This window comes from Heteronotia binoei, chromosome 13 (genome assembly GCF_032191835.1).
Source record: "Heteronotia binoei isolate CCM8104 ecotype False Entrance Well chromosome 13, APGP_CSIRO_Hbin_v1, whole genome shotgun sequence".
Classification (NCBI taxonomy): domain Eukaryota; kingdom Metazoa; phylum Chordata; class Lepidosauria; order Squamata; family Gekkonidae; genus Heteronotia; species Heteronotia binoei.
In genome coordinates this window covers 3353565-3379695 of record NC_083235.1, presented here as the reverse complement: position 1 = coordinate 3379695, position 26131 = coordinate 3353565, and the positions used below count along the sequence as shown (strand labels likewise).

Genomic DNA, 26131 nt, shown 5'->3' with positions numbered 1-26131 from the left:
CCAGGGAGGGTCCATCTAATCCAGCCTCCTGTCTCACACAGTGGCCAACCAGTTCCTCCGGAGGGCCAACAAGGCAGAGGCTGAGGCCTCCCCCTGATGTTGCCTCCTGGCTCTGGGATCCAGAGGTTTCATACTTCTGAATGTAGAGATTCCCCTCATTCACCTTGACTAGTAGCCATTGATGTATCCTCTGTAAGTCTAATTCCTTTTGAAAGCACTTTATGCCTGCGGCCATCACTACATCCTCCGGCAGCAAATTCCACCTTTTAATCACTCTTTGTAAGGTAGTATTTCCTTTTGTCTGTCCTGAATGTGCCGCCCATCAACTTCTGTGTACGCTCTCAGCACCCTAGCCCAGGAGTGGCCAACGGTAGCTCTCCAGATTTTTTTTTGCTTACAACTCCCATCAGCCCCAGCCAGCATGGCCATGCTGGCTGGGGCTGATGGGAGCTGTAGGCAAAAAAACTTCTGGGGAGCTACCGTTGGCCACCCCTGCCCTATCCTAAAGCAGTCTTGCTCCCAGCAACTCTCTAGAGACCAAAATCAACTCCCACCATTGCAGAACTCTAAAGCTTGCAGTTGGGTTCTTCTAGTCTGGGTGTGGCCAAACTGAGGCTCAGGAACCACACATGGCTCTTTCGCACATATTGTGTGGCTCCCAAAGCCCCACCCCATCCCATTGGCTGGCTTGGAGAAAGCATTTTAAGTTCTTCTCCCTCCCTTCCTTCCTGTCTTGCGGCTCTCAAACATCTGGCATTGTGTTGCGGCTCTCAAAACACCTGACATTTATGCTACATGACTCTTACGTTAAGCAAGTTTGACTGCCCCCGTTCTAGTCTTAAAACAAGACAGTACGCGGCTTCCACGTCTGGAGTCTGCTTTGTATCAATGCAGCTCTCCACTTTTTTGTTCTACATGTTGTAAAGCACAACTAGCCTGCACAAAGGGAAAGCAGTTTAAAACAGGAGCACGTGTCCGCATGCAGAAAAGCTACACACCATTTTTCGGAAGTTTGAGACTTCAAAAAGAGAGCCAGTTTGGTGTAGTGCTTAAGTGTGGGGACTCTCATCTGGGAGAACTGGGTTTGATTCCCCACTCCTCCACCTACAGCTGCTGGAATGGCCTTGGGTCAGCCGTAGCTCCCGCAGAGCTGTCCTTGAAAGGGCAGCTTCTGTCAGCGCTCTCTCTGCCCCACCAGCCTCACAGGGTATCTGTTGTGGGGGAGGAAGGGAAAGGAGACTGTGAGCTGCTCTGAGACTCTGTGATTCGGAGTCGAGTGCAGGATATACATCCACTATCTTCTTTCCTTTTCTTCTTCTTCAGGGTAGATCGAACAAGACAACACTCAAAGCCAAAATTCGCCTGTACCAATATTCAGTAGTTTATTGTGGAGACATACACTTGTTTCGACAGCAAACACACTCAAAAAGGGACTACGTTTCACCCTAAAGGAGAGTCCCAACCTTCCATGCCACCCCCTCCCCGCGCCCAGTTCCAATAACCTTTCCCTTAAGCCTGACATACATGGGAAGGGGGTGGGGGACAAAAACCTCTAGAACAATGCAGGTTGTGAGTTAGTGCATACTCATTACTGGAAAACGAACCCCAAAAAAAAATTCACACGACCACACAGAACACGAAAGATGGACGACACTGCAGAGAAGGCGCTTTGCAGAGTAGGTGGGGGGGGGAGGGGAAGGAGCCGGTGAAAGAAGAGGCTTGGTAGTGCTTTTGCTAGACATATTACTGCCCGCTGCCATTCCTGAACAAAAAAGACCCCCCCCCCCCGGCATGGATTGTTTTCACACCGCGGCATCGACAGGCGTAAGGGGAAAGCTCTGGTCTCCTCGAAGGTGGGCCTTGAAACGTTCAAGTCTATGCCAGCGCAGGAATATGGCCCATCGGTTCAGAAGGCTGTCGGGGATCAAAAGGAGCCGCGGGAGGGGTGCAGAGAGGAGACCTTCACGCCACTTCCTCCTCAGCCTCCTCTTCGAACTCTCCTTCTTCGGCCGTGGCGTCTTGGTACTGCTGGTACTCCGAGACCAGGTCGTTCATGTTGCTCTCGGCCTCCGTGAACTCCATCTCGTCCATCCCTTCGCCCGTGTACCAGTGGAGGAAGGCCTTGCGGCGGAACATGGCCGTGAACTGCTCCGAGATGCGCTTGAAGAGTTCCTGGATGGCGGTGCTGTTGCCGATGAAGGTGGCGGCCATCTTGAGCCCCCGGGGCGGGATGTCGCAGACGGCCGTCTTGACGTTGTTGGGGATCCACTCCACAAAGTAGCTGCTGTTCTTGTTCTGCACGTTGAGCATTTGCTCGTCCACTTCTTTCATGGACATCCTGCCGCGGAAGACGGCCGCGACGGTCAGGTACCGCCCGTGGCGGGGGTCGCAGGCCGCCATCATGTTCTTGGCGTCAAACATCTGCTGGGTGAGCTCCGGGACGGTCAGGGCGCGGTACTGCTGGCTGCCCCGGCTGGTGAGAGGGGCGAAGCCGGGCATGAAGAAGTGGAGGCGGGGGAAGGGGACCATGTTGACGGCCAGCTTGCGGAGGTCGGCGTTGAGCTGGCCGGGGAAGCGCAGGCAGGTGGTCACGCCGCTCATGGTGGCCGAGACCAGGTGGTTGAGGTCGCCGTAGGTGGGGGTGGTGAGCTTGAGGGTGCGGAAACAGATGTCGTAGAGGGCCTCGTTGTCGATGCAGTACGTCTCGTCCGTGTTCTCCACCAACTGGTGCACAGAGAGGGTGGCGTTGTACGGCTCTACCACTGTGTCCGAGACCTTCGGCGACGGCACCACGCTGAAGGTGTTCATGATGCGGTCGGGGTACTCCTCTCGGATCTTGCTGATCAGCAGAGTGCCCATCCCGGAGCCGGTGCCCCCGCCGAGGGAGTGGGTCAGCTGGAAGCCCTGGAGGCAGTCACAGCTCTCTGCTTCTTTCCTGACCACGTCCAGGACGGAGTCAACCAGCTCGGCCCCTTCCGTGTAGTGTCCCTTGGCCCAGTTGTTCCCGGCACCACTCTGGCCTAAGTAACAAGAAAAGAGTTGGGATGTTTTGGGGTTTTTTTTAAGCCATTGGGTCAGAAGCAACACTCCTTCTTAAGTGAGAGGTGTCAAACATGTAGTTTGGGGGCTGAATTAGGCCCCCGGAGGACTCCTATCAGGCCCCCGAGCAACTGGCTGTCATCTGATTCCTTCTCCTATATTTTGTTTCCTTCTGCTTGCTTTGCCAGGCTTGCTCAATTGCACAGGAGCTACAGAGCAAAGCCTCTATTTTCTCCACTGGCTGAGGCACCTCCCTTGGGGAGGAATAGCTTGCTTTGCCAGGCTCTCTCAATCGCACAGCAGAGCTACTGAGCCAAGCCTCTCTTCCTTCTATTGGCTGAGGCTCCTCCACCCCCCCCCCCAGTCCCCTGGGGAAGGAAGGAAAGAGCCAGAGCTTCCTTTGCCCAGTTCCCTGGATCCCATGGGAGAGATGCAAAGAAAGCATCTTTAAGACCAATCAGTGCTAACATTTTAAGCATGTTTTAAGTTTTTAAAAATGTATTTGTATTTGGCTGTGTCCTTTATAAAGTTTATATCTCTGCTACCTGATCTTAAATAGGAACACACATGGCCCAGTCCCAGCCCCAGCCTGACATGGACCGGCCCGACAAGGTCTCATTTATGTCAGATCCGGCCCTCATAACAAATGAGTTTGACAGCTCTGCTCTAAGCTGTGGGGTCCTGTGAGCAAATTCTATTTCGGGAGCTCCTGGTATTAAAGTTGTGACCTACAGCATACGTTCGTTTGCTCCGGGGCCATGTTTCCTAAGCTAAGACAAAAACATTTGAGCCAGAAGCTAAAATACTGTGAGCTATCTTGCACTAACACATCTTAGAGGGAACACGGGTCAGAAGCAGCCACTGGTGACGACACGGTCAAAACCCACCTTTTGTTTCTAGAGATCAGTAAGGGGACAAAACCAACTATTATGCAAATAAGGAGTTCCGTCCATCTCCCGGAGATGCCAATTTTGACCCAGATTCTTCCAAGCTGACAAAATAAAATGGACTCAAGAACTGAAATCCAGATGTGCAAGCAGGAGGAGCTTCTGAACCCATTTCAAAATAAATTTGTAAGAGCAAGTATTCACAGAGTATACCTGACCCATGATGCTACAAAATCCCAAATTTAACTAGGTAAGAACATTTAGAGAAGCCATGTTGGGTAAGGCCGATGACCCATCTAGGTGCCGTTAAAAGGGTCCACCAGCAGGGCCAGAATTCCAGAAGTCCTCCCACTGCTGCCCCCCAAGCACCAAGAATACGAAGCATCAATGCCCAGATATGAGAACGTAAGAGAAGCCATGTTGGATCATGTTGTGTCACACAGTGGCCAAAAACCCCAGGTGCCCTCAGGAGGTCCATCAGTGGGGCCAGGACACTAGAAGCCCTCCCACTGTGCCCCCCCAAGCACCAAGAATACAGGGTATCACTGCCCCAGACATGAGAAGAAGAAGAATTGTAGATTTATACCCCGCCCTTCTCTCTGAATCAGAGACTCAGAGCGGCTTACAATCTCCCATATCTTCTCCCCCCACAACAGACACCCTGTGAGGTGGGTGGGGCTGAGAGGGCTCTCACAGCAGCTGCCCTTTCAAGGACAACCTCTGCCAGAGCTATGGCTGACCCAAGGCCGCTCCAGCAGGTGCAAGTGGAGGAGTGGGGAATCAACCCCGGTTCTCCCAGATAAGAGTCCACACACTTCACCACTACACCAAACTGGCTCTTACGAGAACATAAGAGAAGCTATGTTGGATCAGGCCAATGGCCCATCTGGTCCAACACTCTGTCACACAGTGGCCAAAAACCCCAGGTGCCCTCAGGAGGTCCATAATTGGGGCCAGGACACTAGAAGCCCTCCCACTCTGCCCCCCCAAGCACCAAGAAGACAGAGTATCACTGCCCCAGACATGAGAACATAAGAGAAGCTATGTTGGATCAGGCCAATGGCCCATCCGCTCCAACACTCTGTGTCACACAGTGGCCAAAGTGCAGTCTGGCTCCCTGCCATTCAAAGCAGTAGGCTGGCAGATCTATGATATTTTGAAAAAACTGAACGTAGCATCTGGAAGAGGCTCCTATGCTTTCAGGCAGAACTCTCACAAATCCTGGCCGATCTGCCTTCCACCAGCTACACCATTTCTTTTCATGGGAAAGTCAAAAGTTCTTGGCTACTTCAGAACCACACATGTGCAACCCAACAGCCAAACATGCTTAACGTTCTAAGCTGAGGTACCCCAACAAGGCGTCCGTCGAATGTTCTTTAAAGTGGACAAGGCCAGGTGGGATTTCACTCAGCAAGGCTTCTGACTGGCTGTGCAGACTTTTAAGAAAGGCATTGCTTCGGCAGAAGCGGTCACCGCAGAACAAGAATCTTCACTGTGTGACTGAAGGTTAAGCCGCTGTGGCGGCCATTTTCTTATTTTCACCTCCTGCGGCAGCCATTTTGTGGCAGCGCCCCCTGCGCTGTGTCAATTCCAAAGATTTCTAAAGGTTCAAAAAAGATCAGGGACCCCTGTTCTAATCAATCCGTATTATAGGAAGTTCTCATTTCAAGATTCGCGTTCAAGTGCATTTTTTAAAAAAATTACTGGTATAACCTGAACGAAGTTTCACAGAGCCTGTTCCCCATTTCGACTGTGTCTGCATCCACTTGCTTTAAAAAAAGCTGGTTTTCCTCAGGACGGAATGTTACTGCTCCTCTTTCAGCACAAAGAAATCACCCTCAAGAAGCCGCATTTTAAGGCACACACGGATAAACGCTTCTGACCCACCCTAGCTAGAATATACTTCTACTCTGCGCATCACAAAAAAACTTCCAGATCCTCTTCTTCCCAGTCAGCACCTGGGCCCACACCCATGCTCGTAAAACCTGAACCAGGACACGCAGTTTGCCAAAAAGCTGTTGAGCTGGCTTCTGCCCCCGGGCACCTCTCTCAAGTGGAAGGAGAGGGTGGTTGTAACAAAGAGCTGTGTTGCATTGGGTACACGCAGCTCTTAACGCTCAGGGCACAGCAGATAATGGAGGTTATGCCTGCGTGCATGCACCAAATGCTCGGCTTTTACTAGAAATGCGTCTGAAATGACAGTGGGCTTCCTAGGTTAGGCGGGGAGGGGAGAGAAGGCAGCAAAAGTACATTCTGAAAAATACAGCTATGCTTCTTAACTCGTCAGCGAGTCACAGTTTCCTGAAATCACTGAGGATGACGCTTGCTCACTGCGGCAGAAACTTCCACGCCTCAACAGAACACTGCATTAGGAACGGGCATGAACTGGCTCGTGAGCCAAAATTCAGTGCAGACTCAGACCAGTTTGAAGTTCCTGAGTAGATGTTCAGTGAAGGCGCCTTCTCAAATATTTTGTCTGTAAATAGGCTGTTTGGGGCCACTTAAACCTAACAGCTGAGGCATGAAGCCTGCAGGTGAGCTGTTGGGTTTAAAAGGCTGGCAGCCATTTTGCTCATCAGTTTCACTTGTGGGAGAGGGAAGCAAACCCACTAGTAACACGACTAGCAGTCATTTAAACCTAACAGCTGACAGGGACCACGAATCCCAAACTAAACTGGGTTTTTGAGGTTTGTGCGCATTCCTACACAGCACAGACCAGGGACCCCCAATCTTTTTGAGTCTGTGGGCACCTCTTTTCTAACACGGTGTGGTGGACACAGCCACAAAATGGCCACCACAGGAGGCAGGGCCCTACACAAAATGGCTGCCACAGTAGGCAGGGCCCTACACAAAATGGCTGCCACAGGAGGCACAGCCATACACAAAATGGCCGCCACAGCTTCCCTTCAGTCACCCAATGAAGATTCTTGTGTTGTGGTGGCAGCTGCTGCCAAAACAATGTTTTTGAAAATCTGTACAGCCAATCAAATCTCCAATGGCCAATCAGAAGCCCTGCTGGGCAAAAGCCCCACCCATTTTCTAAAAACACTTGGTTATCAGCCCTGGCTTTAAAACCACTTTGTGTGTGTTGTATCAAATATTATAACTTATCTTGAGCCCTTGGAGGGCGGGAATACTCCTCAGTAATTACCTGCATAGCTAGTTACTACCCCCAAATCTGTTACTAACATTTCCTCTCCATTTCGCAAGAAGCACATTACATCTGACACACTGAACTTGAAGACCTCTCCAACCACCTTCCCAGGTTGCTCCTTACCAAAGACAAAGTTGTCAGGCCTGAAGATTTGCCCAAAAGGTCCAGACCTGACGGAGTCCATGGTGCCGGGTTCCAGGTCCACCAAGACGGCCCGGGGGACGTATTTGCCACCTGAGTAGAGAGAGAGGGAAAGCCTTAAAAATGAGGGCAAGAACCCACTTGTGACAACAGCCCCCTTCCCCATTATTTTAGTATTCGCCTGTAAATCTGCCTTGGAAAAGCCCAGAGTACAAGCCCACATCAGGTTATTGCCTTGTGTGCCTGCAAAAGCCCTTCGTCAAGGGAAGAGTCAAGCCAGTTTGGTGTAGTGGTTAAGTGCATGGACTCTAATCTGGGAGAACTGAGTTTGATTCCCCACTCCTCCCCTTGCAGCTGCTGGAATGGCCTTGGGTTGGCCATAGCTCTCGCAGAGCTGTCCTTGAAAGGGCAGCTTCTGACAGAGCTCTCTCAGCCCCATCTACCTCACAGGGTGTCCGTTATGGGGGAGGAAGGTAAAGGAGATTGTGAGCTGCTCTGAGATTCAGAGTGGAGGGCAGGGTATAAATCCAATATGATCTTCTGTAACGGGTAACTTGCCCAAACTCTCAACGACTGCTTGGGGGAAAGATCTGGTAAGAGTTCTATAGCAGTGGGACGTATTGATGCTGCAGGCTTGTCCAGAATTTAGAGATTTCACTGTCATGTCAAACACACTGACAACGTGCAGAAGGGAAACCGGCTATCCTTATACATGCCAGCCGCTGTTCGCTAGACTGATCGTGAGTGTTACCAATTCAGATCGGCTTTCACTCGATTTTTATTTATAGATTGTCTTTCTCACAGAGAAGGAACGCAAAGTGCGCAACATAATTCAAGGCACTCTGCAGGATACATTTAATAAGCTATGTAACAAGACTAAGAATTGCAGAATTTCGAAACAGCGTTGCCGTCAGAACAAAGTGTTAAGTACCAAACAGTACATTTTAAACAATGCAGGTCACACAGTATCATATGGGTAGATAAAACAGTGCATTTTACTGGACCAATCTGTTATGTTGTAGTAGGCCCTTCCTTCCAAAAATGCAATTTTCACACTGATCCATAGCTTCCCTTTTATATTTTATTTTATCAGATTTATATCCCGGCCTCCCCTGATGGGCAGCTGTTTTACACTGTTAATCCAAATAAAGGTTGTAGAATTCAGGGGTGGCCAACGGTAGCTCTCCTGATCTTTTTTTTTGCCTACAACTCCCATCAGCCTCAGTCACTGGCCATGCTGGCTGGGGTTGATGGGAGTTGTAGGCAAAAAAAAAATATCTGGAGAGCTACCGTTGGCCACCCTTGTATAAACCAGTGAAATCACATTATAAGAACGTGAGAAAAGCCATGTTGGATCAGGCCAATGACCCATCCAGTCCAACACTCTGTGTCACAGAAGAACATAAGAGAAGCCATGTTGGATCAGGCCAATGACCCATCCAGTCCAACACTCTGTGTCACACAGCAGCCAAAAAAACCCAGGTGCCATCAGGAGGTCCACCAGTGGGGCCAGAACTCCAGAAGTCCTCCCACTCTTGCCCCCCAAGCACCAGAAACACAGAGCATCCCTTCCCCAGACATAAGAACATCAGAGAAGCCATGTTGGATCAGGCCAAAGGCCCATCCAGTCCAACACTGTGTCACACAGTGGCCAAAAACAAGACACCATCAGCCCCCCACCCCCAGTGGGGCCACAACTCCAGATGCCCTCCCACTGTTGCCCCCCGAGCCCCAAGAAGACAGAATATCACTGCCCCAAACAGAATGTTCCATCTACGCTTTGAGGCTAATAGCCACTGATGGACCTCTGCTCCATATATTTATCCAGTCCCCTCTTGAAGCTGTCTATGCTCGTAGCTGCCTCCACTTCCTGTGGCAGTGAATTCCATGTGTTAATTACTCTTTGGGTGAAGGTCTATTTGTGTAAAAACAACGAATGATTCTGTTTTGCACAGTCTGTGAAAAGTCAAGAGAGTGGAAGGCTTCCCAACTTCCTCAGACAGGCCATTTCGTAAACTATGGGCCGCAACGGAGAATGCATGAATACAGGCTATGAGTGCATGGCAAGAGAAGAAAAGGAAGGACGTGGGTGTGTGGGAAAAGAACGGATGACGGCATGTAGATTTGTGCAGCAAGAACCACAGTGAGATTTTATGAAGGACCTTTGACTTCCAGTATATATTTGGCACTACTACCTGTACTCACCTGTGGCCTCATTGTAGTAGACATTGATCCTCTCCAACTGAAGATCGCTGTCTCCATGGTAGGTGCCAGTGGGATCTATACCATGTTCATCGCTGATGACTTCCCAGAACTGTTGGAAAAGAGTGAATTCGTTAGGGATAATCAGATGATCAAATCCCTCTGAAAGATCTCTCTTTGCCTCTTGGGAACTGGAGAGGAAAGCAGATTTGTACTGGCACACACAGGACAGCTGTCAGGAATTTGGTCCTCATGAAAGTTTATCAAGAAATGCTCCTAACAAGCATAAGAACATCAGAAGAGCCCTGCCGGATCAGACCAAAGGTCCACCCAGTCGAGCACCATCTCTCACACAGTGGCCAACCAGTTCCACTGGGAGGCCATTGACAAGGCAGAGAGGCTGAGGCCTTCCCCTGAGAAGAACATCAGAAGAACCCTGCTGGGTCAGACCAGTGAGGGTCCATCTAGCCCAGCCTCCTCTGTCACACAGTGGCCACCCAGTTCTTCTGGAGGGCCAACAACAGGGCAAAGAGGCTGAGGCCTTCCCTGAGAAGAACATAAGGAGAGCCTTGCTGGGTCATACCAGTGAGGGTCTATTTACTCCAGCCTCCTGTCTCACACAGGGGACAACCAGTTCCTCTGGAGGGCCAACAACAGGGCATAGAGGCCAAAGCCTTCCCCTGAGAAGAACATCAGAAGAGCCCTGCTGGGTCAGACCAGGGAGGGTCTATTTAGTCCAGCCTCCAGTCTCACACAGGGGACAACCAGTTCATCTGGAGGGCCAACAACATGGCAGAGAGGCCAAGGCCTTTCCCTGAGAAGAACATCAGAAGAGCCCTTCTGGGTCAGACCAGTGAGGGTCCATCTAGTCCAGCATCCTGTCTCACACAATGGCCAACCAGTTCCTCTGGAGGGCCAACAATAGGGCAGAGAGGCCTAGGCCTTCCCCTGAGAAAAACATCAGAAGAACCCTGCTGGATCAGACCAGTGAAGGTCCATCTAGTCCAGTATCCATTTCACATGGCAGCAAATCAGCTTCTCTGGAGGGCCAACAACAAGGCATAGAGAACAAAGCCTTTGCCTGATATTGCCTCCTGGCTTTGGGATTGAGAGGTGGGATGCCTCTGAATACAGAGGTTTATAGAATCCTAGAGTTGGAGGGGACCTCCAGGGTCATCTAGTCCAACCCCTGCACAATGCAGGAAACTCACAAACACCTCCTAAATTCACATGGCCATCTAGCCTCTGTTGAAAAACCTCCAAGGAAGGAGAGCCCACCACCTCCCAAGGAGGAAGCCTGTTCCACTGAGGAACCGCTCTAATGGTCAGGAAGTTCTTCCTAACGTTTAACCGGAAACTCTTCTGATTTACTCTTCTCTTTCATCACAATGACTTGGACCCACTGACAGACCCACCCTCTGTGAATGTGTCTAATCTCAAAGCCAGCTATGCCTGTAGCCCTCCTTATGTCCTCCAGCACTTAATTTGTCCCATTCAAACGCTGCATTACTCGCACAAGAGAGCTGTCTGACAGATGTTAGATAGCAGGCGAACATAAGAAGTCATGTTGGATCAGACCAATGGCCCATCCAGTCCAACACTCTGTGGCCCACAAGTTCTTGTACTGTGAGAAAGGGAGAAGAGGACTTCTTTCTCTGCTTTCTCCATCCCATGCATTATCTTGTCAACCTCTCTCATGTCACCCCGCAGTCGACATCTCTCCAAGCTAAAGAGCCCCAAGCGTTTCAAACTTTCTTCATAGGGATAGTGTTCCAAACCTTTAATCATTCTAGTTGCCCTTTTCTGGACTTTTTCCTGTGCTATAATATCCTTTTTGAGGTGCGGCGACCAGAACTGCACACAGTACTCCAAATGAGACTGGACCATCGATTTATACAGGGGCATTATGATACTGGCTGATTTGTTTTCAATTCCCTTCCTAATGATTCCCAGCATGGCGTTGGCCTTTTTTATTGCAATCGCACACTGTCTTGACATTTTCAGTGAGTTCTCTACAATGACCCCAAGATATCTCTCTTGGTCAGTCTCTGCCAGTTTGCACCCCATCAACTTGTATTTGTAGCTGGGATTCTTGGCCCCAATGTGCATTACTTTGCACTTGGCCACACTGAACCTCATCTGCCACGTTGACACCCACTCACCCAGCCTCAACAGATCCCTTTGGAGTGCCTCACAACGTAAGAACATAAGAGAAGCCATGTTGGATCAAGCCAATGGCCCATTCAGCCCAACACTCTGTGTCACATAAGAACATAAGAGAAGCCATGTTGGATCAGGCCAGTGGCCCATCCAGTCCAACACTCTGTGTCACATAAGAGAAGCCCTGTTGGATCAGGCCAGTGGCCCATCCAGTCCAACACTCTGTGTCACATAAGAACATAAGAGAAGCCCTGTTGGATCAGGCCAATGGCCCATCCAGTCCAACACTCTGTGTCACGTAAGAACATAAGAGAAGCCATGTTGGATCAGGCCAATGGCCCATCCAGTCCAACACTCTGTGTCACGTAAGAACATAAGAGAAGCCATGTTGGATCAGGCCAATGGCCCATCCAGTCCAACACTCTGTGTCACATAAGAACATAAGAGAAGCCCTGTTGGATCAGGCCAATGGCCCATCCAGTCCAACACTCTGTGTCATGTAAGAACATAAGAGAAGCCATGTTGGATCAGGCCAATGGCCCATCCAGTCCAACACTGGGTCACACAGTGGCCAGTGTGTGTGTGTATATATACATATATATACACATATACATACATACATATATACACACACACACACACACACATACACGTATATATATTTCATTGAATGCAATTTCATTGAATGCCCTCGAGTTCTTGTATTGTGAGAAAGGGAGAAAAAGAAGCACTCGGGATATCCCACTGCAGGTATTGCTGTGAGCTTATGAATCCCATACATTTGTTGGAGGGGGGGGGGAGAGGAAGAAGAGAAGCAACGTGAGGCGGATGCATTTCTTCATCGCTCCAGATGGCATCCGGGAGAACCATGAATGTCCTCTCGCCGTGTCATTTTACACCTGCCTCCTGCTGGAGCGCTCGGATACCTGGCCAACCTCCCCCAGAGGTATCAGTACCAAACCCCCCCCCCCCTTAATCCTGATTAGGGCAGACTGCCTGGCCATCATTATCTCAAAAGCCCAAGAAGGCAGACGGGTGCCGGGCCCGTCTTCACTCTGTCAGCAGCTTCTCTCGCCCTGGCCTCTGAAGAGGGGGATTCCGTTTCACGCAGAAGTGAACATTATGAGCTCAGTTCCTTGGGCGGGTCTTTGTCTCTTCACCCTCCATTTGAGCAGCAGAAGGACAGCAAGGGGACCCTGTTTGGTCTGCTGCACAAGATCCAGATTCGAATCCAGCAGCATGGCGGAAACCAACAACATTCCCAGCGGTTATCTGATGAGAACTGCGACTCTCAAAAGCTCACGCCCCCCTAAATCTTGCTGGTCTCCAATCTGGCTCTTCGTCTTTGAAAAACACTCCTTTGCAGATTTTAGGAGATTATGGAAGGTTTTCTATGAGGGGACCTTCACAGTGGCAGCCTCCCTTGACCACGAGGAAAGGCAGGGGAGAAATGGCCCAATAAATAAAGTATTGAACATCTGAAGCTGCCTTATACTGAATCAGACCCTCGGTCCATCAAAGTCAATCTTGTCTACTCAGACTGGCAGCGGCTCTCCAAAGTCTCAAGCTGTTCACACCTACTTGCCTGGACCCTTTTTAGTTGGAGATGCCGGGGATTGAACCTGGGACCTTCTGCTTACCAAGCAGATGCTCTACCACTGAGCCACCGTCCCTCCCCTTAATGTATTAATGGAGAGTGCCTGCTAGTCTCAAGGGATCAATGGTCTGATTCAGTATAAGGCAGCTTCACGCATGGGGTTAGCGTTAGAGCCTCTGCTCGGCATGCAGAAGGTCCCAAGTTCAATCCCCAGCAGAATCTCCTGTTAAAAGGACCAGTCAGGAAGTGATGGGGAAGACCTCTGCCTGAGATCCTGGAGGGCAGCTGCTGGTCTGAGTAGACAAGACTGAGACTGATTCCCCACTAGCCTTATGCCTCTCTCACTCTCTTCTTCTCCGTGGAGCTTCCGTTGGATTTCACACTATCTGCCCCAGGGCTGCAACCCACGCCACCTTTTTCGCGCAGCAAACAAGCTCCTCTAAAACCCTGTTTCTGTTTGCTGCACGAAAAAGCCGAAGCAAGTTTCAGCCCCCGGGGCAAAGAAGAGGAGCGTGAGAGCGGCCTAAGGTGAGTGGGGAATCGGTCTGCATTTGATGGACCAAAGGTCCAATTTAGAACAAGGCAGCTTGAGGTGTACATTAATGTCAGGGCTTTTACCTTCCCCCTCTCACGCAAGGTAGATATAACTAGGCCGAAGGAAAACCAGGTGTCGCTAAGAACTACAGTTCTGTTCTACCATCCAACCGGGTCCACCTGTAAGAGAGCCAGTTTTGTATAGTGGCAAAGTGCGCAGACTCTTATCTAGGAGAACCGGGTTTGATTCCCCACTTCTCCACTTGAATCTGCTGGCATGGCCTTGGGTCAGCCAGAGCTCTCGCGGGAGTTGTCCCTGAAAGGGCAGCTTCTGGGAGAGCTCTCTCAGCCCCATCCACCTCACAGGGTGTCTGTTGTGGGGGAGGAAGGTAAAGGAGATTATGAGCCGTTCTGAGACTCTAAGTGGAGGGTGGGATATACATCCAATATCATCATCTTCTACCCACAACAGACACCCTGTGAGGTCAACGGGGCTAAGAGAGCTCTTTCGAGAACTGCAGCTTGCCCAAGGTCACCCAGCAGCTGCATGCAGAGAAGGAGTCGGGAATCAAGCCCAGTTTTCCCAGATCAGATTCTGCGCTCCTAACCACTGCACCAAACCAACCATGGTGCCTTGGTGCACCATAGCACCCACCAAGTGGGTAGAGTTACTGTAAGGTAGAATTTGTTACTGGCTTCCCTCATTCAAATGAAAGGGTTTCCTGCTACTGCAAAGTTGGGAGGGAGGCGCTGTGTTCGATTCCATCTCCCGTGGCAGCCATTTTAGTGACTGGCTCCGATTCCTGCCATTTTGGGGGTGCTGGTCTCCACCCCCACCCCCTCCTCAAAATTTTATTGGTGATCACAGGTTTAAAAAGGCTGGAGACCCCTACGTGGTTTAGGTACACACAAGTCACACACCTTTAAGACTGGCACAGTTTTATTTTGGGCAGGGCTTTTTTTTGTAATGGGAACTCCTTTGCATATTAGGCCACACCCTCCTGATGCAGCCAATCCTCCAAGAGCTTACAGGGCTCTTAGTACAGGGCCGACTGTGAGCTCCAGGAGGATTGGCTACATCAGGGGAGCATGGCCTAATATGCAAAGGAGTTCCTGCTACCAAAAAAGCCCTGTATCCTTAGCATGAGGTATGTCTGTTGCTAGGGAATGGGAAGGTCTCCTGGCTCCACCCCCAAAGTCCCCAGGAATTTTCTGGGAAGGTCTCCTGGCTCCACCCCCAAAGTCCCCAGAAATTTTCTGAGTTGGCAACTCTAACGTGAGGTAATGAGACAGTCTTAGGACCTGGGCTTTATTTGTAGCAGGAACTCCTTTGCCTATTAGGCCACACCCCTCTGATGTAGCCAAACCTCCAAGGGCTTACAGAGCACTTCGTATAAGGCCTACTGTAAGTTCTTGGAGGATTGGATACATCAGGGGTGTGTGGCCTAATATGCAAAGGAATTTCTGCTACAAACCCTGCCCCCCCCCCCCGATATTTCCGGGGATAAGCTTTCGTGCATGCACACTTCTTCTGATACACTTCTTCAGGTATCTAAGAGAGAACGCATGCACACGAAAGCTTATTCCCCAGAGTAAAACGTCTGTTGGTCTGAAAATGGCTACCCACCTGAAGGCGTCAAACACAGCAAGGAAGACTCCAGCAGGTTAGTTTTTCAATACAGGCACAAGAGTTATAGAATCCTAGCGTTGGAAGGGACCTCCAGGGTCATGTAGCCCAACCCCCTGCACAATGCAGGAAACTCGCAAATACCGCCCTCCCCCAGTTACTAGAGCCCAGTGGCCAGACTGGGCCAGGGAGCCCCCAGTTCCGTTCTCACTATAAATTTAGGAAGATCATGAGAAGGAGAGCAGGAAGGAATAGGCCACGGCTTGGCTCTGGTGGACTTTCTTATATGCACAGGACACTGGAAATCGCCACTTTGGAGTCAGAAAGGAATTTTCTTCCAGGTCAGATTGGCCCAGGAATCCTGGGAGTTTTCTGCCTTTCTTTGGCCATAGAGCAGAGGTCAATAGGGGAGGTGGCTATGAATTCCCTGCACTGTACAACTGGGTTGGACCAGATATCCAGCTCTATGTTTGTGAGAGGCTGCAGGAAAATTACTCTTGCAAACCTTGCTGCAGACCAAGTCCTGTGAAGAAAGGTTGAAGGAGCTGGGCATGTTTAGCCCGGAGAGGAGGTGGCTGAGAGGTGATGGGATCCCCATCTTCAAGTACTTGAAGGGCTGTCATCCAGAGGATGGGGTGGAATTGTTTTCTGTGGCTCTGGAAGGGAGGACCAGAACCAATGGGTTGAAATTAAATCAAAAGAGTTTCTGGCTCAACATGAGGAAGAACTTCCTAACCGTTAGAGCGGTTCCTCAGTGGAACAGGCTTCCTCCTCGGGAGGTGGTGGGCTCTCCTTCCTTGGAGGTTTTTCAGCAGAGGCTAGATGGCCATCTGACAGCAATGAGGATCCTGTGAATTTAGGGGGAGGCGAAAGAAGAAGAAGAAGAAGAAGATATTGGATTTATATCCCGCCCTCCACTCCGAAGAGTCTCAGAGTGGCTCACAATCTCCTTTACTCTCCTCCCCCACAACAGACACCCTGTGAGGTGGGTGGGGCTGGAGAGGGCTCTCACAGCAGCTGCCCTTTCAAGGACAACCTCTGCCAGAGCTATGGCTGACCCAAGGCCATTTCAGCAGGTGCAAGTGGAGGAGTGGGGAATCAAACCCAGTTCTCCCAGATAAGAGTCCGCACACTTCACCACTACACCAAACTGGCTCTCCAAACTGGAAAGAAGAAGGGGACGGCAAAAGATGAGATGGCTGGACAGCGTGACTGGATGCAACAAACACAAATTTGAGCAGACTTTGGAGGATGGTGGAAGACAGGAGAGCCTGGTGTGACTTTGTCCAGGGGGTCACAAAGAGTCGGACTCAGCTGTGTGACTGAACAATAATTTGTGAGTTTCCTGCATTGTGCAGGGGGTTGGACTAGATGACCCTGGAGGTCCCTTCCAACTCTAGGATTCTATGAACTCTTTTGCTTTCTGAAATATTTTGCAAGGTATTACAGGGGGGTGGGGAAAAGACAATTTTCGGAAGATCTCCTCTCTTAAAGGTAGGGATATATGTGCCAGAAACATGGCGCTTGCACCTGCTTCCAATAACCCACCCCATTTTGAGTCTCCCCTCTCCAGTTTCATCAGTACGAGGATCCAGCTTTAGCCAGAAGCCGTTTCTCCTGGAGCCAGGATTCCTCCTCTCTCCACCCACCCACCCACTCCCCGCCAGTCCACAACTAGGGCGCCCTCACTAAGAAGTTCTGGGCACGCATCCCCGGTCCTTTCTCCACACGTCCTGCCACAAAATGGAGTCTCCCTCGCTGCAGCATGAGTGGCAGATTCTATTTATACCCGGCAGCCTGTGAGAACCTGAACGGGAGAGCCCGAGAAGAGGCGCAGGAGTCACCCTATCCTTCTTCGCCTCCCCCTCCCTCCCCGCACAGAAAGCGGCTGGCCCACCAGGCAGAGGCCAGAGCTGCAGTCGTAAATCCACCCAGCCCGGAGAGAGCAGACGGCGGCGAGGCGGCCTGACGCTCTGCGGGGAGGAGAGAAGCCAGCCGACATGGCTGACGGTTTCTCTCTGCCCAGCTCACCCCACCGCCCAAGGACGCAGGAAGGTTTCAGAAGCCAGGCCCTTCTCTAGGGCTCTCCCCAGTACAAGAGGTTCCCAGTTTTTTTCCTGTCCTCCCGTCGAGGGAAATGAAGCGCTGGAATCCCAGTGGCATGGCTGTGCCTTCAAAGGGAACTTTCTCATTTAACCTGTGCCCCCCCCCAAAGGTAGTCCCAGCACAGCTTTTAAGTGCCACAAGGAAGGGCATGCTATGCACCCCAAAAACCCAGCCAGAGAGAACAACGGCTGCTTGCTTTGTCCTGTGAGAGGGACGTATGCAGGGAAGCAAGAGGGCTCTTCTTTCCTGTAAAGGGTGAGGCCCCGGCCAGCTGGGCTATGGTTGGCTGGTCTGACTCAAGAAATCTTGGGGGGACTTTGGGAGTAGAGCCAGGAGACTTTGGGGGTGGAGCCAGGAGCAAGGTTGGGACAAGCATAATTGAACTCCAAAGGGAGTTCTGGCCATCACATTTAAAGGGACTGCACACCTTTTAAATGCTTTCCCTCCATTTGGATTAATGAAGGATAGAGGCACTTTCTTTGGGGGCTCATAGACTTGGACCCCCTGGTCTGATCTTTTTGAAAGTTGGGGGGTGTTTTGAGGAGAGGCACTGGGTGCCATGCTGACAATTTGGTGCCTCTACCTCAAAATACACCTCTCCCAGAACCCCAGATACCTGCACAGATACCTGGAGGGCCAGTCTGGTGTAGTGGTGAAGTGTGCAGACTCTTATCCGGCAGAACTGGGTTTGATTCCCCCCTCCTCCACTTGCACCTGCTGGAATGGCCTTGGGTCAGCCACAGCTCTTGTAGGAGTTGTCCTTGAAAGGGCAGCTTCTGAGAGAGCTCTCTCAGCCCCACCCACCTCACAGGGTGTCTGTTGTGGGGGAAGGAGATAAAGGAGATTGTAAATTGCTCTGAGACTCTGATTCAGAGAGAAGGGCGGGGTATAAATCTGTGGTCTTCTTCTTCATGCTGACGATTTGGTGCCTCTACCTCAAAAAACAGCTCTCCCAGAGCCCCAGATACATGCATATCAATTCTCCATTATGGCCTATGGGAAGGTCTCCATAGGGAACAATGGAGTGCCAACAGACATTTCCCTCCCCCCCCGTTTTCTGATAACCCTGAAGCGGGGGAGGGCCTCCGATCCGAGGATCCCCTGCCCCCACCTGGGGATTGGTAATGCTAAGCTGGGCGCTGCACAGGATCATGCCCCAGACCCTCCCCCCAAAGTCTGTTCCATAGAGGAGTGGAGCTCAGATAGAACACACACAATTATTCACACATACGTGCACCAAGAAGCCTACAGAGCAGGGGGGGCACACTTGCTTAAGGTAAGAGCCACGTAGAATAAACACCAGATGTTTGAGAGCCACCAAGACACGAACATCAGATGCTTGAGAGCTGGGAGGGAAGGAGGCAAATAGATGGGGGAGGGAGAGAAAGGTGGAAAGAAAGCAACTTTAAACGCAGTCCTCAAGCTGCCAGCTGCCTTGGCTTGGACAAGGGATTTAAAGAGACTTTAAATGCCTTCTCATAAGAACATAAAAGAAGCCATGTTGGATCAGGCCAACGGCCCATCCAGTCCAACACTCTGTGTCACTGAAGAACAGAAGAGAAGCCATGTTGGATCAGGCCAACGGCCCATCCATTCCAACACTCTGTGTCACACAGTGGCAAAAAAAATTATATATACACACACACTGTGGCTAATAGCCACTGATGGACCTGTGCTCCATATTTTTATCTAAACCCCTCTTGAAGGTGGCTATGCTTGTGGCCGCCACCACCTCCTGTGGCAGTGAATTCCACATGTTAATCACCCTTTGGGTGAAGAAGTACTTCCTTTTATCCGTTTTAACCTGTCTGCTCAGCAATTTCATCGAATGCCCACGAGTTCTTGTATTGTGAGAAAGGGAGAAAAGTACCTCTTTCTCTACTTTCTCCATCCCATGCATAATCTTGTAAACCTCTATCATGTCACCCCGCAGTCGACGTTTCTCCAAGCTAAAGAGTCCCAAGCGTTTCAACCTTTCTTCATAGGGAAAATGTTCCAAACCTTTCATCATTCTAGTTGCCCTTTTCTGCACTTTCTCCAATGCTATAATATCCTTTTTGAGGTGCGGCGACAAGAACTGCACACAGTACTCCAAATGAGACCGCACCATCGATTTATACAGGGGCATTATGATACTAGCTGATTTGATTTCTCCAAGCTGTCCGACAAGACAGTGAGGGCTTTGAGAGCCACACAACATGTGTGAAAGAGCCACATGGGGCTCTCAAGCCACAGTTTGGCCACAGTAATCGCAGTGCAACTCCGGACAACTGTAATAACCAGACTTCAGGTCAGGATAAAATCTGCGGCTTGGTCCCCCAACCAGCGCGTGCGTGCATGCAGGGTGCATCTGTGCGGTTAAGTCTTTAAGCTCTTTCTACTTATTAATGCCCTCAGATCCCACCCCACCCCCCCACGCCCCGTCCGGGTCTTAGCCGTAATTTCAAACAGATGTTATCGGCGAGGGGCGCAACTGCCATCCAACCGGGCCACAGCTTAACAGCAGAAACTGCTGCAGGCCATAAATAAACGCCTGGGAAAGGGCCTTAAGAAGGAGCGGCCCATTGGAGCAAAACAGGTTCCGAGTTATTCCTAGCTTGGTTCTCCTCCCAGCTGCTGAGGGAGCTCAGAGGCAGAGAGGAAGGAGGTCGCCAGCTCTGTCCGAATGGCTCAGGTCCAGCTCCCTGCAAGCTGGCACATTTGCATGGGCCTCTACTGCAGACCGCATGGGGCATTTACGTGTGGAAGACAAGCCTTCCCCCACAACAGCGGCAGCCAAACTGTGGCTCGGAAGCTGCATGTGGCTCTTTCACATATATTATGTGGCTCTTGAAGCCCCCACTGCCCCGTTGGCTGGCTTGGAGAAGGCGTTTGTCTCTTTAAATCACTTTGCCAAGGCACACAAAAAAATACAACAGAGGAGAGAATCACGGAGTAGGATGAAAAACCAGGAAAAAAACCGCGACAAATAACGAATACAATCAAAAACATACCTGTAATTATTTGTATATGAAACTTCAAAGTATTCCATCATCATGATCCATTTCAATAATTAACATTATGAGGTTAAGTACATATAATTCATTTCCAAAACGCATCTAAGCACATCTAAGAAACGTCTGGAAGGAAAACTTTCTCCAGTAGAACATGGCACTTGAGCCCGAAAGATTCTACAAACCCTAATGTTACCAGCCGTGAAAACCTGAAATCTTTGATAACATCTAAGCACAGTTACATCAAAACAGTTTAAAGTGCAAAGTGCTTGTAAGTCAAGGGGCCTGTGCGGATTTTTCTTCCAAAAGGAATGTATCTGAAGATTCCCCAACGTCCCTCAAAAGATTATATTCCTTTTGGAAGAAAAATCTGCACAGGCACCTTGACTTACAAGCCCTTTGCAGCACGAAGCACTTTGGACCAATTGTTTTGATGTACTGTGCTTACATGCGTTTTGTAAATGGATTATATATACTTACTTCATAATATTAATTATTGAAGTGGATCATGATAATCAAATACTTTCAAGCCAAGCCTCCCAGCAGCTTGGAGATTGCATTTAAAATTAAAGCCACTTTCTTTCCACCTCTCTCTTCCCTTCCTTCCTCTCTCCCTCCCAGCTCTCAAACATCTGAAGTTCAATCTGCGATAAATGTGTTTGATTCCCCACTCCTCCACTTGCAGCTGCTGGAATGGCCATCGCTCTGGCAGAGTTGTCCTTGAAAGGGCAGCTTCTGTGAGAGCTCTCTCAGCTTCACCCACCTAACAGGGTGTCTGTTGAAGATAAAGGAGATTGTAAGCCGCTCTGAGGCTCTGTCCTTGAAAGGGCAGCTTCTGGAAAAGCTCTCTCAGTCCCACCAACCTCACAGGGTGTCTGTCTCCTGAGAGCCAGTTTGGTGTAGTGGTTAAGTGTGCAGACTCTTATCTGGGAGAACCGGGTTTGATTCCCCACTCCTCCACTTGCAGCTGCTGGAATGGCCTTGGGTCAGCCATAGCTCTGGAAGAGGTTGTCCTTGAAAGGGCAGCTGCTGTAAGAGCTCTCTCAGCCCCACCTACCTCACAGGCTATCTGTTGTGGGGGAAGAAGATAAAGGAGAGCGTAAGTCACTCTGAGACTCTGATTCAGAGAGAAGGGCGGGGTAGAAATCTGCAGTCTTCTTTTTTAAATCCTTTTACACCCTGCCATTCTCCTCAACGGGAACAACGTGGGTTGCCCCCTCCTCCGTTTGCTTCTCACAACGACCCCATGAGGCAGGTTAGGCTGAAAGCGTGTGACAAGCCCAAGGTCTCCCAAGCAAGCTTCTGCAGCAGAGTGGGCATTTGAACCTGGGTCTTGCAGTTCCTACTGCACCCCCCTAAACACTGCACCATGCTCAACCCTAAGAAGACGACGACATTGGATTTTTATTCCGCCCTTCACCCTGAATCTCAGAGCAGCTCATAATATCCTTTATCTTCCTCCCCTACAACAGACACCCTGTGAGGTAGGGGGGGCTGAGAGAGCTCAGACAGAAGCTGCCCTTTCATGGACTGCTCTGCCAGAGCTGCAGCTGACCCAAGGCCATTCCAGCAGCTGCAAGTGGAGGAGTGGGGAATCAAATCCGGTTCTCCCAGATAAGAGAGCTATGGCTGACGCAAGGCCATTCCAGCAGCTGCAAGTGGAGGAGTGGGGAATCAAACCCGGTTCTCCCAGATAAGAGTCTGCACACTTAACCACTACGCCAAACTGGCTGTAAGCAAAGTTGACATCTCACAAAAGCTCGCCCGACATGAAATGTTTGGGTGGAAAGCACGCTTTGCACGGAGGAGTCACTGCACAGTGTGAGGCTTCACCCACAACTATGCCAACTCTGGGCTCAAGGGGGGGCGGGAAGCAGCTGCCTTTTCACACCTCCCCCCCCCCCTCAATCTGTGTAGCCAGTGACATAAAGACCGAGAGGAGAGGAGGCGAGCCTGCAAGCTGCCAGCTCAGGTTTCCAGAGCCTAAGAAAGCTGCCTCCTTCCTCCTCCCTTTTTGGTGCCGGGAGTTCACATTACTGCCAAGGGTGGAGCGATGACGGGCAAACGGGTTGAGTTGCTGACCTACTTCCTGGGAGAAAGGGGGTGGGGGGAAGCCTTAAGGACGAACAGGGAGCGGAGAAGCCTGTAATCTCCCGACACCAGCAGCTCACAGGCAAGGCAAGCACCAGAAAGCTCTGGGCTGCCAAGATGTTTTGGCCTTTTCAAGGATGCTGGGACAGAACACATCCCTCATCCCCCCCCCCCCAACCCCCACAACCAGTCATTCAGGGCAAACCACAGTACACAGGAGGTTATTCCAACCATGAGCCAGAGAGAGCTCAAGGCTTTTTGGGGAACTGTCTGAAAGGCGCTGATACCCCAACCTGTCTTTGAGAAGCAGTGGCTTTTAATGCCCCAAGACTGCCCCTCTAATCTTGACAAACACTGGAAGCCTGTAAAAACAAGGGGCAACTCTTACCGTAGCTGGTTCTCACTCCACCTGGCAAACCCATGTGAATCACATGGGAAAGGCCTCACACTGAATCAGAAAGCTGGTCACTCAGTGTCAGTATTGTCTGCTCTGACTGGCAGCAGCTCTCCAGGGTCTCAGGCTGAGGTCTTTCCCATCACTTCCTGCCTGGTCCTTTCAACTGGAGATGCCGGGGATGGAACCTGGGACCTTCTGCATGCCAAGCAGAGGCTCTGCCACTGAGTCAGGGTCTCAGGTCAAGGTCTTTCCCATCAGTTCCTGCCTGGTCCTTTCAACTGGAGATGCCGGGGATGGAACCTGGGACCTTCTGCATGCCTAGCAGAGGCTCTGCCACTGAGCCAGGGTCTCAGGCCAAGGTCTTTCCCATCACTTCCTGCCTGGTCCTTTCAACTGGAGATGCCGGGGATGGAACCTGGGACCTTCTGCATGCCAAGCAGAGGCTCTACCACTGAGTCAGGGTCTCAGGTCAAGGTCTTTCCCATCCCTTCCTGCCTGGTCCTTTTAACTGGAGATGCTGGGAATTGAAACTGGGACCTTCTGCATGCCAAGCAGAGGCTCAGCCACTGAGCCAGGGTCTCAGGTCAAAGTCTTTCCCATCATCTCCTGCCTGGTCCTTTCAACTGGAGATGCTGGGGATGGAACATGGGACCTTCTGCATGCCAAGCAGAGGCTCTACCACTAAGCCAGGGTCTCAGGCCAAGGTCTTTCCCATCACCTCCTGCCTGGTCCTTTGAACTGGAGATGAACATATGAAGCTGCCTTATACTGAATCAGATGCTCGGTCCATCAATGTCAGTATTGTCTACTCAGACCAGCAGTGGCTCTCCAGGGTCTCAAGCTGAGGTTTTTCACATCTACTTGCCTGGACCCTTTTTAGTTGGAGATGCCGTGGATTGAACCTGGGACCTTCTGCTTATGAAGCAGATGCTCTACCACTGAGTTACCATCCCTCCTCAATGCCGGGGATTGAACCTGGGAACTTCTGCATGCCAAGCAGAGGCTCTACCACTGAGCCAGTGTCTCAGGTCAAGGTCTTCCTCATCATCTCCTGCTTGGTCCTTCTAACTGGAGATGCTGGGGATTGAACCTGGGACCTTCTGCGTGCCAAGCAGAGGCTCTGCCACTGAGCCAGGCTCTCAGGTCGAGGACTTTCCCATCACCTCCTCCCTGGTCCTTTAACTGGAGATGCTGGGGATTGAACCTGCGATCTTCTGCATGCCAAGCAGAGGCTCTGCCACTGAGCCAGGGTCTCAGGTCAAGGTCTTTCCCATCCCCTCCTGATTGGTCCTTTTAACTGGAGATGCCGGGGATTGAACCTGGGACCTTTTGCATGCCAAGCAGAGGCTCTGCCACTGAGCCAGGGTCTCAGGTCAAGGTCTTTCCCATCCCCTCCTGCCTGGTCCTTTTCAACTGGAGATGCCGAGGATTGAACCTGGGATCTTCTGCCTGCCAAGCAGAGGCTCTGCCACTGAGCCAGGGTCTCAGGTCAAGGTCTTTCCCATCCCCTCCTGCCTGGTCCTTTTAACTGGAGATGCTGGGAATTGAACCTGGAACCTTCTGCATGCCAAGCAGAGGCTCTGCCACTGAACCACAGCCCCCAATCATACAAGAGACTGCCTTCTACTAACCCACCCCTCCCCTGTGCTATCCACGTCAGTCTTGAGGGTCTTTGCAGGTCCTCCCCAGCACTGCTGAGTAGGGGAGGCAGCTCCTGGTCCCGCAGCCCAACTGGCACCTTCCCATTCTAGGGTTGCCAGGTCCAATTCAAGAAATATCTGGGGACTTTGGGGGTGGAACCAGGAGACTTTGGGGGTGTGTGGAGCCAAGAGACTGGGGGCGGAGCCAGGAGCAACGGTGTGACAAGCATGTCCGAACTCCAAAGGGAGTTCTGGCCACCCCACTGAAAGGGACTGCAGACCTGTTCAATGCCTTCTTGCCATAGGAAAGAATGAAGGATAGGGGCGCCTTCATTGGGGGCTCACAGAACTGGGCCCCCGGTCCGATCGTTTTGAAACTTGCGGGGTGTTCTGAGGAGAGGCGTCGGACGCTATGCGGAAAATTTGGTGCCTCTACCTCCAAAATAGCCCCCCCCCCCCCCCGGATCAATTTTCCATTCTACCCTATGGGAATCGGTCTCCATAGGGCATAACGGAGCGCCCAGCAGACATTTCCCTCCCCCCCCCGCTTTCTGATGACCCAGCAGTGGGGGGAGGGCCTCCAAACCGGGGGCTCCCCTGCCGCCACCTGGGGATTGGCAACCCTACTCCCTCCCCCCCCCCCGACGACGGGATCCGCGTCCAGAGGGCTCCAGGGGGCGCGCGCCCTCCCCCCACCCGGCCCGGGGGCGCGCCTTGGAGCAAGCCGCCTTTGCAGGAGGGCAGTCGGGGCCGCATTGCGGAGAGCGGCGCCCGGCAGGGGATTCCAGCCCCACCGCGGCTTCGGAGGGGGCCACCGGCGGGCAGGCCCTGCGGGGAAAGCAGAGGGGGGGGGTGCCCGGCCTGACCTTGGCCCCGATCTGGTTGCCGCACTGGCCGGCCTGCAGGTGCACGATCTCCCGCATGGTCCGCTGCTCGCCGCCCCCGCCGCTCTTCTGCCGCCCCCGCCCCGCCGGCTGCGCCTTAAAGGCCGCCCCGCCCGGGAGGGAGGGGCCTCCGCCGCCACTGCGCATGTGCGCCCTCCCCTCTGCGGAGGGGAGGCGCTCTATGCATGCTCGGGGGCGCCCTCGGTCCGGGTTGCGGGGGTTAGACGGCTGCGGGCTCTTCTAGAAGGGAATCGGGGAACTCCCGTGGGGCAGAGTGGCAAAGCAGCAGGACTGCATTACTGTGATCTGAACTCTCTGCTCCCGACCTGAGTTCGATCCCGGCGGAAGCTGGGTTCAGGTCGCCGGCTCGAGGTTGACTCAGCCTTCCACCCTTCCGAGGTCGGTCAAAGGAGTCCCCAGCTTGCTGGGGGGAAAGTGTAGAGGACTGGGAAAGGCAAGGGCAAACCACCCCGTCAAAAGTCTGCCGTGAGAACACTGGGAAAGCAACGTCACCCCAGAGTCGGAAACGACTGGTGCTTGCACAGGGGGCTACCTTTACCTTAAGAGCCCCGTGGCACAGAGTGTTAAAGCTGCAGTACTGCAGTCCTAAACTCTACTCACAACCTGAGTTTGAACCCCGGCAGAAGCTGGGTTCAGGTAGCCGGCTCCAGGTTGACTC

General features: G+C 51.6%; 1 protein-coding gene across 1 annotated transcript; it reads right to left on the bottom strand.

Moving 5' to 3' along the window:
- Window positions 1–1357: 1357 nt before the first annotated feature.
- Window positions 1358–25548, bottom strand: LOC132581989 (tubulin beta-4B chain-like). The gene is made up of 4 exons (XM_060253504.1): window positions 25435–25548; window positions 9427–9535; window positions 7204–7314; window positions 1358–3020 (listed from the first exon to the last, which is right to left on the bottom strand). The coding sequence occupies exons 1-4, from the start codon at window positions 25489–25491 to the stop codon at window positions 1963–1965; spliced, it is 1335 nt and encodes a 444-aa protein (XP_060109487.1). The 5' UTR covers window positions 25492–25548; the 3' UTR covers window positions 1358–1962.
- Window positions 25549–26131: the final 583 nt, after the last annotated feature.